The 15,840-nt window shown below is 33.4% G+C and overlaps 1 protein-coding gene across 11 annotated transcripts in view; it reads right to left on the reverse strand.

Moving 5' to 3' along the window:
- The window catches only part of GPHN (gephyrin), a 620,897-nt gene that overhangs the window by 487,117 nt on the left and 117,940 nt on the right, over nucleotides 1-15,840 (reverse strand). For all 11 annotated transcript variants that reach the window (XM_032875167.1, XM_032875168.1, XM_032875169.1 and 8 more), the window contains exon 2: nucleotides 2,251-2,329. In XM_032875167.1, the coding sequence (XP_032731058.1) occupies nucleotides 2,251-2,329 (79 nt within the window). The remainder of the gene's footprint in view (nucleotides 1-2,250; nucleotides 2,330-15,840) is intronic.

Raw genomic sequence — 15,840 nt, forward strand, 5'->3', positions numbered from 1 at the left:
GATAGCCTGGCTTCTCTTCAGCTTATTTTTTCCTTCTCTCTTTATCCTGTCTTCCTTTTGAATAGCCTTAGCAATTGTAATACTTAATTTTTCTTTACACATCAACTCCTTTCAGAATTAGCAGCTCAGGAATCTGGAGTATTTATCAAATGCCAGTTATTTCTTTAAGCAGCAGATTTTTTTACTGTAAAGACATTATTATTTCTGACATATTTTCAACTCAATGTTGCAACACAAACAATTCAGCTCCATATAGACCCATGAAGTATACATGAATCAATGAACAAATAGTAAAGATTTTTGTCAGGAGTTTGGGACAGAAGAGAGGTAAATGACTTTAAGAAAAATAATCCATACTCATGAGGTATGTACTAAGTGAATATTGTTGTAGAATAATAAGTCAGAATAAAATATTTCCCTTCATAACAACAGGAAAAAAATACATTAATTTCTACATTAGGCATTTCTTTCCTTTAAGAATTTTGCTAAGGAAGAAATACATTGCTAAAATATGAATGAGTCGTTAATAGCACATTTTGACAACTCTTAATAAAAAAAGTTCTTTCAAAGTGGTAAAGGCAAAAACAAATTCTCACTAAATTCTTATATTCAAGACTAATGCCAAGTTAAGAGAATGATGCTAAAGTAAGATATCTGGTATTCCAAAACACTCGGAATTTTCTCCAACCCATACAGTAGTGATCTCAGGGAAGTTTTCTTTCAAATACTAAGATAAAATTTAAAATTTACTGCTAGGTTGCATAATGAATGCATATTCTACATTCTGGGAAAAAGTACCAAATTCTCTCAAAACACTATAACTCATTGTTATAATCAATTATTCAAGTACAGTTCTCCATAGCTTTTATATCATTAATGTCCAGATGAGCACATTTTTCCCACAAAGACTACATAATACAGATAAATAATACTGTGGGACCAAAAATATACCTTCAAATCATACAATAATGGAATAACTTATGTTATTCATTCAAATGGATGAAATCTTTCAAAAACAATTATAAAGTTTCCTCCTATATCTATAAGGGAAACAGAATTCTTCATGCAAATAAATGTTATTTGGCATTAATTTAATGGGAACATTTATATCAAGTTAAAAAACAGTTATATTATTGATTAAATATTTATAGGACTGAAAGGACAACTGTCAATTTTCAGTAGAATAAAGAATAAAGTAGAATAAAGAATATTGACATTCCTTTTGAGTGAGGAAAAGAGAAACAGATTAATAAAAAAATTGGGAGAACTGAGTTTACAAGTTCATTTCTAAATTCATTATATTAGAAACTTTAAGATTCAGTTATTTTCAAGATTCTGTATCTTGTGACTACATTTTTTTAAATGACTGGGAATTCATTAAAGAATCAATATCCTTCAGATTCAACACATCCTTGTGTTTTATTCCTTGTAAATACTCAATGAATTACTAGTAAAACGTGTGGGAGTGTACATTATATATGATGTGAAAGACTGATTTCCTGTTATATTTTACTGAATGCATTACATACCTCTTTTAAGAAAGCACCTGCCAGCACTCCATTTTCTTTTTTCTGCTGCCTAAAGCTTAACTATTGATTTTTTTTTTAATAAAAGTGATTTTATCATGAGGGTATGTTCATATGGAAGGTAGGATGCATAATTTATAGTAAATATTAAATTATAAAAAATTAACTCATAAAATAAAAATAGAAAGTGACATTATTAAGAATATGAAAAATTGAGTCCTATGAAACTTTTCAAAAATTTTTGTTTATAAAACTTTCTAATGTAAAATATCAAATGTATCCTAAATATTCAAGTATATTATAATTATTTTATATTTATAATTGTACTTATAAATATTATAAGTTATCAAAAAGCTTAAAATTGATGTGAACAAATTTAATTGACCCTTTCCCAGAAAATGAATTACTCATCATCTTCTCTACCCAGTATCTACTGCCACAGTGGAAAGATATCATCAGCCATTAGTAAAGACTCCTTGAAAGTTGATCATTAGTCATAATGCTAATATGACTATTATCTTCTTCTAATATCTCTTCTATTTCTAAAAATAAACTATTCTATACCTTCATTTCTATTGAAACTGTTGAATGTCCTTCATTATACATAACACAAATTGTTAGAAAAGAAAAACTTACTCGATGTTAAATTAGTTCTCAGTTATAAATCTTTTGAAAATGTCACACTTATCAAAATTGTGCTAAGTACTGAAAACCATATACTCACAAAGAAGGATCTTGTACGAGATCTTTGAGATTTATCCCACTGCGATCTTCTGCAAGATTCCTGAAGCAACTATCACTCACTAAACATGAAAGGGGGAGAGAAAAAGAAAATTAATTTTTACTTGCATTTTATTTCAGTTACTACCAACAAAATGGAATTTTAAATTAAAACTGGATCTCTGGATAGGATTTTTCCAAAGATCAATGTTAATTTCTGGGCCTAATAGATTTAGCAACAAATATTAATATTCAATAACAAGCCAATAATCTAAGTATACCACCTTTATATATATGCAACATATAAGAGTAAACACATGGGTCTAAATTTTGTTTTTACTTTTATAAGACTAAACTACCAGCACATAGTGGCAAGTCACTACTAGAAACAAAAAAAGACAAGTTGACCCCCCCAAATTATATATATATATATTTTTAAAGATTTTCTTTATTTATTTGACAGAGAGAGATCTCAAGTAGGCAGAGAGGCAGGCAGAGAGCGAGAAAGAAGCAGGCTCCCTGCTGAGCAGTGAGCCCGATGTGGGGCTCCATCCCAGGACCCTGAGACCACGACCTGAGCCGAAGGCAAAGGCTTTAACCCATTGAGCCACCCAGGCACCCCCCAAATTATATTTAAAAGATATTAGACAGCAATGTGACAATAAGAATAAACTAGGAGAAAGTGCTATCTGTTCTTAGGTAAGCTGAGCCTCCTATTATTTTCATTTCCAAGAGAATTTGCCACTTCAAGCTATGAGTCAGAAAGAGGGACACTACTAGAGAAAAGAAGAACCAGCATAGTTCTTGATGGTTCACAGGCTGGCATGACACACTGAAATCCTATAGAACTCTAAGAAATTCTATGAAATCCTATGAAAGCCATTTTTTTTGCTGGAAGATCTGCTGAGGGCTAGGACAGCACAAGAGAGTTTGGAATGAGAAAGAAAAAATGGGCAGAGGGCAAATAATGTTTTCTATAGAGCTATGGTGATTAGAAGTCAAAGTCACACGACAACAGGCAGAGCCTAATACTTGCAGTGTATAACTTCAGGAGATTGTCCCTAAAAAAAATCCGCTCTCAACCAAAAGCAAAGGGGGGCAGGAGGGGTGGGTAAAGGGGGCAAAACTAAAAAGGTATAAAAAAATTCTCACAATTTCACAGTACCTAAAAACAAAGTCACATCAGAAGTACCTGCGACACAAGTTTTACCCATAAAGACATTTAAGACCAGATGTAGACTAAGGATATCTAAAGCTTTCACTCTAACTACCTAGTTCAATTTGAAGTTGAATTAAAGAGTTGGCACTTAACATTTAATAACATTTATATCAATTTCTTTGATCCTACAATAAATAGTATTTGGTATATGACAAAAATTACTACAAAGTATAGAAAAGGACCCAAAATGTGACCAATAAGCAAGAGAAAAATTCCCTATTTTTATATATATGTGTGTGTATGTATATATACCATATACATACACAAACATCCATATATATACACACAGACGTATATATGCATAGATAGGTACTGACCCACAGATGATACAGAATCAGAAGACAAGAACTTTATGAAAATTTAAACTTTCAAAAAATTTATTTAGCATAACTTGGAGATACAGAAAAATGTTCACAGTAGATGAAAGAAGGGAAATTTCAGCAAAGAATTAAAAGCTATGAAAAAGAATCAAATAGTAATTTTAGAAATGAAAAATACAGTATCTGAAAATAAGAAATCGGTGGATCAGTTTTGCAGCTGACTAAACACAAAAACATAGGATTTGTGATCTTGAAGAGATCAACAGAAAACATCCAAACTGAAGCAAAGAGGAAAAAAAATAAGTGAAAAGAACAGAGCAAAAGAAACATGGGAATCAAACAGCTCAATGTAACTGTAGTTGAGGAGAGAATGGGGCAAAAGCAGTATTTTCAGAACACCTGAGAATATTCCAAAACTGATTCATTGCACTAATTCACTGACTCAGGGAGTATAACCAACCCCACACCAGAAAAAGTAAAATAAAACAACACCAGCAGCCAAAGTGCTGAAAATAAAAGATGTTAAGAAAATGGTAATAAAAAGATGGTAAGAAAATCTTAAAAACAACCAGAAAGAGAAAAAGGACACATCATTGTCAAAGGAAAAACAGTAAAATTGACAGCTGAGTATGCAACATAAACAATGGAATCCAGAAAACATGGAAAGCTTTGATTAATATGCTAAGGGAAAACTGGAAATCTTGGTCTAGACCTTGATAAAATATCACCCCAAAATTAAAGACAAAATAAAAGCTTTACTTATATGGTATTTTTGTATTTATTAGCATTAATATTAAATGATGAGTTGTTTTCTATTTCAATTTAACAGTTTAATTCTATGTATCTTAAAGAGTCATTCCCAACCTGCATATAGAACAAGAAGAATATGGCATTCACTTTATTCCTTTCAAAGATCCACTACCTAGTATTTTTTTTCCCACAACCTAGTATTTTATTTGGATTTTATATTCCCTTTTTTTATAGAGGCCCTCAAAATTATAAATCTGGATCTCTCTCTGAAAACAATAATACATACAAACGATGATGCTATAAAAACATTTGAAGTTGAAAAAACTGGATTCCTTTTTATTAGTTCCCAAAAGATACTTTCCATGTTTTACTATTTTTGCAATGAGTGGAATAATTTTAATTAATATATAATTTTCATTCCATATTTAGCAGACACTCATCTCAACCTGTTGATTTAAGACAAATTTCCTGCTTTTTATAATTTTAATACAAATTCTCTTTATTACACCACTTTCTGAATAGGGCCAAAAAGAAAAACTAAAATGTTGGCACACTGTAAGAAAAGTTGGTTTCCTGCTGAGCTTAACTAAAATTGAAGCTGTAATATATCATAAAATTTGTTCTCAAAAGTTTCTTGCCCACTTTGGCAAATATGAGACCTTAGTTATAAACTTCAAGAGCCTGAAAGTTTTGGAGGCTTAATTAAAATGGAATAAACCTTTGTTCCTTTAAAGGCTTGCTAGTCAGCTATCTGCGAAATGAGTTTTGCCAAAGAAGGCACTTTTCTAAAATTCATGTTCCATCCAACTTCTAAGTTAAAAACAAAGCAAGAAACTGAAATAGTCTCTTAACAAAAATTCTAAAACTTTAGCTGCCTAACAATATGTTACAGTTAAAGCTTTTTTTTCCACCAACACAAACAGGTTTTCTTTTTGAATTATAAATAAGAATATGGCAATTTTTAAGAAGTAAACATAATCATTTTTTCGTATGTAAGCACATTAAAATCAATCCGTTTGGGTCACCATATTTTACTGTTTTTCACAACAACACCACCACCCCCAGTGTATGATGACTACAGGAACTACAATGTTCTTCACTCCACTAATAAAAAGTTGTAAACATGTCATCACAAAAGTCAAACAAAATGGGAGAAGGTACAATGGAAATAGAAATTACAATAGAAATTATGGTATTAACATGAAAATTATAATCTTTACTTCAGTCTATTTTATACTGATATAATTAACTTGAAAGAACACAGAGGAAAATTATAAATATTAGTAAGCTGAACTCTTTACCAGAGCTCCTATCCAACCAAATGCATTTTTTCCTGTAAATATTCATCATTTGGATCTATAATCAAAACAATAATTGAAACTCATTATATGTTAAGCATTTCATATTTATTTTCTCACTTAATCTTACCATCCAATGATGATAGGATAGGCTTATCCTTATCCTATCCCAATCATTATTCAATGACAAGTCTATCTGTGTCACCATTTTACAGATGAAGATTCTAAAGCATGGGGAGATTAACATCTTTCTATGGATCATATAGCTAATAAATAGCAATACTGGGAAAATCTACAAGCTGTAACTCCAGGGGTTGTACTCTTAACCACTATACTATATAGACCATAGTTCTCGGCAATCACTCCTATATTCTGAATTCTCCTACATTTCCATAACTTCAAACCACATAAAAGTTATACAATTAAAATTCATTAAGACAGTAAATTCTAACTCAAAACATTATTAAAGAATTACAGTTTTTAAAGTGGAATTAAACATTACAGATCTTCTAGTTAAGTGGTTAGTTATATTTCAGAGCAATGACATTCCTTTCCCCCTTTCACCTAAAGAGTTGTTTTTATTCGTTTATATATTAGATTGCTTTAAAATTATATTTGCAAAAGTTTACCAAAGAAATTCTTACAGAAGGTGAAACACACAGACATACACACACCTCAAAACAGTATTAAGTCCACTCATCATTACATTATAGACAAGAATCCCATTTCACCTATGGTCAGCATTCGAACTCATTATATACTTAGAAATATTTGTAAAATGGATCCATAAAGGGTTCTTAGCTAATCATAAACACCCTTTTTTGGTATATATTCGTCTTTTTTTCTGGTCCTCAATCAAAGTAATTGCTGACATTCATTATGTGCTAACAATTTATGTTCATTGTCCCACTTACATGCATTATGTATAATCAATATGATTTTTATTAAAATCTTTATACTGTATATTCTAAGTCCTACTATTATGGATTATTCAATTTGATTATTTGGAAATATAGTACGAAAGAACCAGCCATCTCTTTCATTTAGGATGACATTTACATTCTTTTTTTTTTATTTTAAAGATTTTATTTATTTGACAGAGAGAGAGATCACAAGTAGACAAAGAGGCAGGTAGAGAGAGAGGGGGAAGCAGGCTTGACGCTAAGTAGAGAGCCCAACATGGGGCTTGATCCCAAGAACCTGAAATCATGACCTGAGCCGAAGACAGAGGCTTAACCCACTGAGCCCCCCTTGTGCCCCAGGATGACATTTATATTCTATCTTGCTCTGGTCAGGAAGGATTTTCCTGTAACAAAAGAATTGCTAGCCTCAAAAATTCATGTTTAAAATACACCATGGTAGGAATTTAGTATTTAACTGATTCTATTATCCATATTTATGAACATGAGAATAAGGCACCATTTGAAAATTGCCAGGATAACAATAAAAACAGATCCAATTTAAAATTCATTCATTCAGTAGTTTCAAAACATCCAGTGAAATAAAAATCCCCAAAAAATGATCCTGTGAAATCAATAGATAATTAAAATAAAATATGTTTATATAATCTGGACACTCCAATTAATTTGTTTAATTAGACTTAACAATATAACATCACAGAAAAAGTTAAAACTACTAATATAAGTGTTTCAAAAAATACATACTTGAATATCAAAAAGTTAAGACATACTTCTTAGAAACATTACAAATTTCTCTTAAAAATCTCCCCTTCTATGATCACACTGTGAGAGTTAAATTTTTAATGGAAAAATGTCAATATGCCATGATTTTAAAATATCACGAAAATAAACCGAGCATGTTACTTGTTTTATTCTAAACATATATAACTTAATAGCTGACATAAAAATTAGACTGATTCCATAATTCTTAATCACATTTTTAAGACAAATCTCTGTATTTTCTTTTCTGCTATTTAGATAAAATTCACATAACACAAATTCACCATTTTTTATATATATCAAAATTAGTCATTTCAAAGTGTACAGTTCATTAACATTTGGTACATTCACAATGTTGTATGATCACTACCTTTATTTCTAAGACATTTTCATTATCCCAAGAGAAAACCTGCTATTCATTAAACCACAAGTTCCCATCTCCCCCTTCCCCTAATCCCTGGCAACCATGAATCTGTTTTCTATCTCTGTGGATTACTTAACCTGGATATTTCATACAAATGCAAGTATACAATATGTAATTTTTTGTGTTTGAATCTTTCACTTTGCATAATATTTTCAAGATTTGTCCATGTTGTAGCATATATCAGTATTTCATTCCTCAGATGGCCGAAAAATATCCCGTTGTATGTAAGTCTGACTTTTGTCTATCCATTCACCCTTTCTTGGCCTTTTGGGTTGTTTCCACCTTTTGGTGGAAAATACTGCTGAACGAGCATGTGTGTACAAGTATTAGTTTGAGTACCTGTTTTCAATTCTTTGTGGGTATATATCAAGAAATAGAAATTGCTGGATCATATGGTAATTCCATGTTTAATTTTTGAGGAACTGAAAAATTGTTTTCCAAAGCAGTTACACTATTTAACATTCCACCAGTAATACAAGAAGGTTCCATTTGCCAAATCCACAGTCATTACTGTCTTTTTAACTCATAACAGTGGGGTGCAAAGTATTATCTCATTGTGGCTTTGAATACATTTTCCTAATGACAAATGGTGTCAATTATCTTTCTGTATGCTATTGGCCATTTGCATATTTTCTTTTGAGAAATGTCTATTCAAGCCCTTTGCACACTTTTTAATTGGGTTATTGATGTTTCTGTTATTGAGTTATAAGCCATATTTACATATTCCGGCTACCAGACCCTTATCAGACATATGATTTGCAAGTATTTTATTCCATTCTGTGAGTTGTCATTGTGTCGTCCTGATGGTGTCTGTTAATGTACTAAGTTTTTACTCTTGATAAATTTTAATTTTCTATTCTTTCTTTTGGTGTCACAGCTAAGAAACCATTACTAAATCCAAGGTCATCAGAAATTTCCCCTATGAATTCTGGTAAGAATTTTATAGTTATAACACTTTAGATCTTTCATCCACTCTGTGCTAATGTTTGAACATGCTGTGAGGGTAAAAGTCTGACCAAATTCTTCTACATGTGTTTATTAAGTTGCTACCGCACCATTTGTTGAAGAGGCATTCTTTCCCTACTAAATGATGTTGGCACTCTTCTGAAAAATCAATTACCTATACACATATGGGCTTATTTCTAGACTCAATTCTATTCCATTGATCTATATGTTTGCCCTTATGCTAATATCACACTGTTTTAATTACTGTAACTTTGTAGAAAGTTATTAAATGGGGAACTGTGAGTCTCCCAACCTTTTCTTTCTTAAGGTACTTTTGGATACTCAGCATTCCTTGCAATTCTATATGACTACTAGGATTCTGATCCATATTTTATACCAAATTTTGTTCCCCATTTTAAGCAGACTCATTTTATTTTCATTTTGTAAAATATTTTATTTATTTATTTGTCAGAAAGAGAAAGAACTACAGGGACAGGGAAAAGCACACACCCCGCACCGCACTTGAGCAAGGAGCCTGATGTGGGACTTGATCCCAGGATCATAATTTGAGCTGAAAGCAGATGCTTAACTGACTGAGACACCCAGGCATCCCTAAGCAGATTTATTTTAAAACAATTTTAGCATAATCAATTATCTGTCATCAGGTCCTACTTTATATTTTCTTTCAAGCCTAATGCCTACAATTTTCAACGTGCTAAAAGAAAAGTTCCCAGAATTCCACTAGGGAAAAAAAAAGTAAATTAAGCACAAAGAACTATTACTGAGCAAACTGAATGAGGTAAATGAACAACAAATAAAGGTAAAGAGTAGTGTTTGAAATTTGCTAATTTTCTTAACATGTTCAACCCAAAATTGCAAGCCTAAATAATACATATTTGCAAAACATACTATTTTAACACAGTCATTTCACAACTATCAATGTTGCTTTAAGTAATTTCAAGTTTTGGAACTTCATGTCAAAAAGTAACATATTTCCGGGCCAAGGACCTAAACATAGTACAGTCATATAAAAAATAACTGGCCAATAAAGATGTTAAAGGAAAAAAAAAAAAGTAACATATTTCCATTCTGAAAAAAAATTAAAACAAGAGGAAAAATCTCCTTTCCCAATAAATTTACAACAGATATATGTTCTGAGTTCAAACTACAGATTTAACATCCCTTTTTGAATCTGATGCAAGTGCAAAGAAAATTTTTATATTTCAAAATCCATGTAACTCTGCAACTGAGGATCTTCCAGCTCATCTTTATTGGAAGTGAATATTCTGCAAATAATAACATACTACAAAGCAAAAACAGAAACAAAAACAAAAACAAAAACCAAAAAAACCCCAAAACCTAACAGAATTCTAAAAACATATTGAAAATAATTAATATGCTCAATTAAAATTATACACTCATGAATTCATTATTTACCAATAGCCACCTGTGTGAAAAGACATTTAAAAAAGATTAACTACTCATGGAAATCAACATAAACAGATGAACATTTTCAACAGATATTAATACCAGGGAATAGTGACTATAAACTCCAATTATCCCCCATTCCTTTATTCAAACCGGTAAATATGTATGACAATATTGTACTCAATTATTGGTACAATATTTGGAAATAATAAATTTAAAAATCATGGAAATCTGTTGTCTTTTTTGTTAGAGTAGTACATTCATAATATCCTCAATTTTACCTCTTGGCCTGCAAAACCTAGAATATTTACTATCTGGCCTTTTGTGGAAAAACATTAGTGACCCCTGGAATACAACAAAGAATTACCATGCAATACAGAGAACTAGCGGATGTTGTAAATCCTTGTATGTGAATTTGTGTAACATATGCCCATGACTTTATATAGATGGTGCTAAATGACTGCTGCACTTCAATATTCCCTTATATCTCTGGACAAAGTTCATACCAAAATTCAAGTTATTGGAAAACCTTCCAAATAGCCTCATCCTTGTCCCCAGGTTCTCCTACCAATTCAAGAAAATGAAAAATCAGTGAAAATTCAATGTGAAGCCAGAACTACCATGCCAACCAAGCAGTACCATTGAGGTCAAATTTCAAGAAACAAAGAAAAGCCTAACTGAGAACTTGGCTTCTTCCCCAACTGGGCAGAAAAGAGGCAGTGCCCACCTCCATTTACCTACCTGAGCAGTGTCTGAATGAGCCAAATAAGATTCACAGATCATCCCATAATATCCAAAATGTCCAGGTTTCAATCAAAAATCAGTTGTCATAACAAAAAAGATTATCCCAAACTAAATGTAAAAGACAACTGACTGGTGCCAAGACCAAAATGGCAGAGAAGTTAGAATTATCTGACAAATTTTTTTAAAACCAGAGAAAAATAAACTAGAAAACAAAACAAGACAAAGCCTCAAGTAACCATAGGACAGTAACAAAAACCCTGACTTTCTCACCAACTGAGTGTCAAAAGGGAAGAAAGTGCAGGATTGAAAAGGAATTTGAAAAAACTGAAAACGTCCCACATCTGGCAAAAGAAAACAAACATACAGATTCATGAAACTGAGAAAACCTACAACAGGACAGACTTAATAAAATTTATACCAAAAGAAATGAAACTCAAACTTCTAAAAACTAAAGAAAAAGAAAAAATCTTGGGAACAGTAAGAGAGAAACTATACATTACCAACAGGAGAAAAACAATTCAAATGAGAGCAATTTCTCATCAAAAACCAGCAAGGACAGAAAGATCACTTTTTTCAAATGATCAAATAAAAGAACTGTGAACTCATATGTTATGACCAGGGAAATATACTTCAGAGATGGAGATATTATGACACTGTCAAGTGAGAGAATATTAAGAAAATCTGTCACCAGCACACCTACCTTAAAAGGGCCGGGTCTGAGGAAAGAACAATTAAATCACAAACCTCTAACATGACTACCAAAGGAAAAGAGAAAGAAGACAAAAAATCACCAATATCAAAAATGCAATAGTAGATATGTATCACTACAGACTATAGAATTCAAAACAGTAATAAAAGAGTATTACAAAAACCTCTAAAGGAATTGAGTTTGGAAACATAAAAGAAATGGCTCAATTTCTCAAAAAACACAAACTACCACAGTTGACCCAATATGAAAAAGATAATATGACTAGCCCTACAGCTATTAGGAAATTAAATTTGTAATTTCAAAACTGCCCAAAAAAGAAATCAGCAGCCTCGGATGTATCACTAGAAAATAAAACCAAAAATCTAAAGAAGAATGAACACCAATTCCACACCATATTGCTCAAAAAGTAAGAGAAGGGAATACTTCCAAATTGATTTTATGAACCTACTACCACCTTGATGTAGGAACAAGATAAAGATAGCACCAAACCTCAAAACAACAAAAAAGTCCTACAAACAAGTATTTCATATGTGATTATAGACTCAAAAGATCCTTATCAATATGTTGGCAAATAAAATTCTACTCCATGACTGAAAGGTGGTCATTCCAGACATGCAAGGGTGAATCAGTATTTGAAAAACGACCAGTGTAATCCCCACAAGTTTAGGTTTGAAAACCAGAGGGTCCAAACTTCATGAGTGCTAATAACCAAACAGGACTTAAAGCCTGGAACAATAAAAATCAGCGAACTCCACTCTGAGAGGTCATAGAAAGGCGTAGGAAGCTGAGCATCTGCCCTTAAAGAGAGAGCACGCAAACAGCCTAAGGAGATACAGGTTAAAACAGCAGATTCAAAGGTGCCTCAAGCTTATAGAAAGGAGAGTTAGTAATCTCAGAGTAGGCTGAGGAACTTCTGTAAGAACTAAGTAGCTGACACGTACCATTTCACAACCTGGCTTCCTATCAAACACACACAGCCACCTGCAGAAACCAACCAATGGGATCTAAGTTGCTTATAGCATGACCCTCCCAACCCCCATACTCCCTCCCAGAATACCCTGAGTCCCAGTGGGCAGAATCTCTACCCCAGAAGACCTAAACAAAACATGCCAGCAATGTGTCTCCTAACCTCTCATGGAACACATGTGCACACTGTTAAAACTGAACACTACCTCCCAAAAATGGGCTTTACTGAGCCAATCTGGTCTCCACGTATCTAATTATTCCTGTAGAGAAGGATGGGTACCCTCAGCTGACAGTAACAGAACCCCACGCAAGCTTTGTGGCACTTACCACAGGACAGGCCTGCACATCATCTTCTCCATGTCCACCCATTATTTTATTTTTTTTTAAAGATTTTAATTTGTTAATTGACAGAGAGATAGAGATAAAGCACAAGTAGATGGAGTGGCAGGCTCTCCAATAAGATCCCAATGTGGGGAGTGATCCCACGAAGTGGGAACCATGAACCATGCGAAAGGCATCTACGGGACCAACTGAACAACTCACGTGCCCCCAACACACCATTTTAAAGAACACAGGAGCGCATAACTTTCCTAGAACACCTATACAGACAAACAGTAAGAAAAAATGAGGAGACAGAGGAATATATCCCAAATGAAAGAACGGGACCACTCTACAGCAAGAAATGTAAAACAAACAGCTTTAAGCAATGTCTGGTAGAGAATTTAAAGAAATGATTACGGGCGCCTGGGTGGCTCAGTGGGTTAAAGCCTCTGCCTTTGACTCAGGTCACGAACTCAGGGTCCTGGGATCAAGCCCTGCATTGGGCTCTCTGCTCAGCAGGGAGCCTGCTTCCTCCTCTCTCTCTGTTTGCTTCTCTGTGATCTCCGTTTGTCAAATAAATAAATAAAATCTAAAAAAAAATGATCATAAAGATACTCACTGGACTTGAGAGAAGAGTGGTGTACATCAGTGAGGTCCTTAACAAAGATAAAAAAGAACCAATCAGATGCAGAACACAATAAAGGAAACTAAGAATACACTGAATGGAAAAAATAGCAGGCTGGAAGAAGCGGAAGAATGAATTAATGAACTAGAAGACAGAGTATTAGAAAATAATTAAGCTGAACAAGTGAGGGAGAAAAATTAACAAGACAGAATAGGCTTAGGGAACTCAGTAACTCCATCAAATGTCCTAACATTCACTTTACAGGGATCCCAGAAGAAGAAGAAGAAGAGAGAAAAGGGAGGCAGAACACTTACTTGAAAAAAAATGATAGCTGAACTTCCCTAATCTGGAGAAGGAAACAGATATCCAAATGCAAGAAGCACAGAGATCCCCCAGCAAAATCAACCCAAGGAGGTTCACGCCAAGACACACAGTAATCAGAATGGTAAAAAGTAGTGCTAAAGAAAGAATTTTTACATCAGTAAGACAAAAGAAGACAGTTACATGTAAGGGAAACCCCATAAGGCTAACAACAGATTTTTCAGCAGAAACTTTTTAAGCCAGAAGGGGATGGCATGATATATTCAGACCGATGAAAGGGAAAAATCTACCGCCAAGAACATTCTGTCCAGCAATGCTGTCATTCAGAATAAAGGAAGGGAAAAAGAGTTTCTCAGACAAACAAAATTTAAAGGTGTCCGTGACCACTAAGCCACCCCTACAAAAAAAATTAAAGGGGATTGTTTGAGTGGAAAGGGAAGACTGTTAGTGAGAGTACGAAAATGAAAAAGAAAAGAAAACAAAACAAAACAAAAACATAAAAGCAGTAAGAATACGAATTTCCGTAAAAGACTGGTCAAGGGATTCCCCCCCCGCCCCCCTCCCCCAAAAGGATGTAAAATATGACACCATACACCTAAAACATTGCAGGGGAGAGGAGTAAAGAAAGAGTTTGAATTTAAATGACCATCAACTTAATACAGACTGCCATATGCAGAAGATGGTGTATACAAACCTAATGGTAACAACAAATCAAACAACACAAATGGGTATGAAAAGCATGAAGAGAAAGGAATCCAAGTATATCACTAAGGCAAACCAGTAAACCACGAAAGAGGAGAAAGAATCGGAGGGGGAAAAAAAAAAAACCTACCAAAAACCAAACCAAACCAAAACAAAACCACAAAGAAACAAGTAACAAATGGCAATAAACACATACTTGTCAATTATTACTTTAAATGTAAATGGACTAAACACTCGAATCAAAAGACATAGGATGGTGGAACGAATTCAAAAAACAAAAACAAAACCAAAAACCCACGATCCGTCTAGATGCTTCCTACAAGGGATTCACTTCAGACCTAAAGACTCCTGCAGGTTGAAAGTGAGGGGATGGAGAAACATTTATCACACAAATGGATGTGAAAAGAAAGCCAAGGTAGCAGTTCTTATATGGGACAAAATGGACTTTAAAACAAACACTGTAACAAGAGACAAAGAAGGAACCTATATAATAATAAAGAGAGCAGTCCAACAAGAAGATATAACAACTGGAAACATTTCTGCACCCAAAATGGGAGCGCTCAAATATATAAAACAGTTAATAACAAAACAACAAATTAATTGATAGTAATACAATAATAGTAGGGGACTTTAACAACCCACTTACATCCATGGACAGATCGTCCAAAGAGAAAACCAATAGGGGAACAGTGGCTTTGAATGACACCCTGGGCGAGATGGATTTAACAGATATATTTGGAACATTCCATCCTAAAAACAGAATACACTTTCTCTTCACATGCACATGAAACATTCTCCAGAACAGATCACATCTTAGGCCACAAAACAACCTTCAACAAATTTGAAAAGACTGAAGTCATACCTTGCATATTTTCTGACTACAATTCTATGAAACTAGAAATCTGCAAGAAAAACTCTGGAAAGAGCACAAATACATGGAGGTTAAATACCACGCTACTAAACAATAAACGGGTCAACCAAGAAATTAAAGAGGAAATCAAAGAGTACACGGAAACAAACAAAAGTGAAAACACAATGGTCCAAAACCTTTGAGATGCAGCCAAAGCAGTGGTGAGAGGGAAGTTTATAGCAATACAGGCCTACTTCAGGAAACAAGAAAAATCTCAAGTAAACAACCTAACC

Source organism: Lontra canadensis, unplaced genomic scaffold (assembly GCF_010015895.1).
Source record: "Lontra canadensis isolate GAN:19392208 unplaced genomic scaffold, GSC_riverotter_1.0 scaffold55, whole genome shotgun sequence".
Classification (NCBI taxonomy): domain Eukaryota; kingdom Metazoa; phylum Chordata; class Mammalia; order Carnivora; family Mustelidae; genus Lontra; species Lontra canadensis.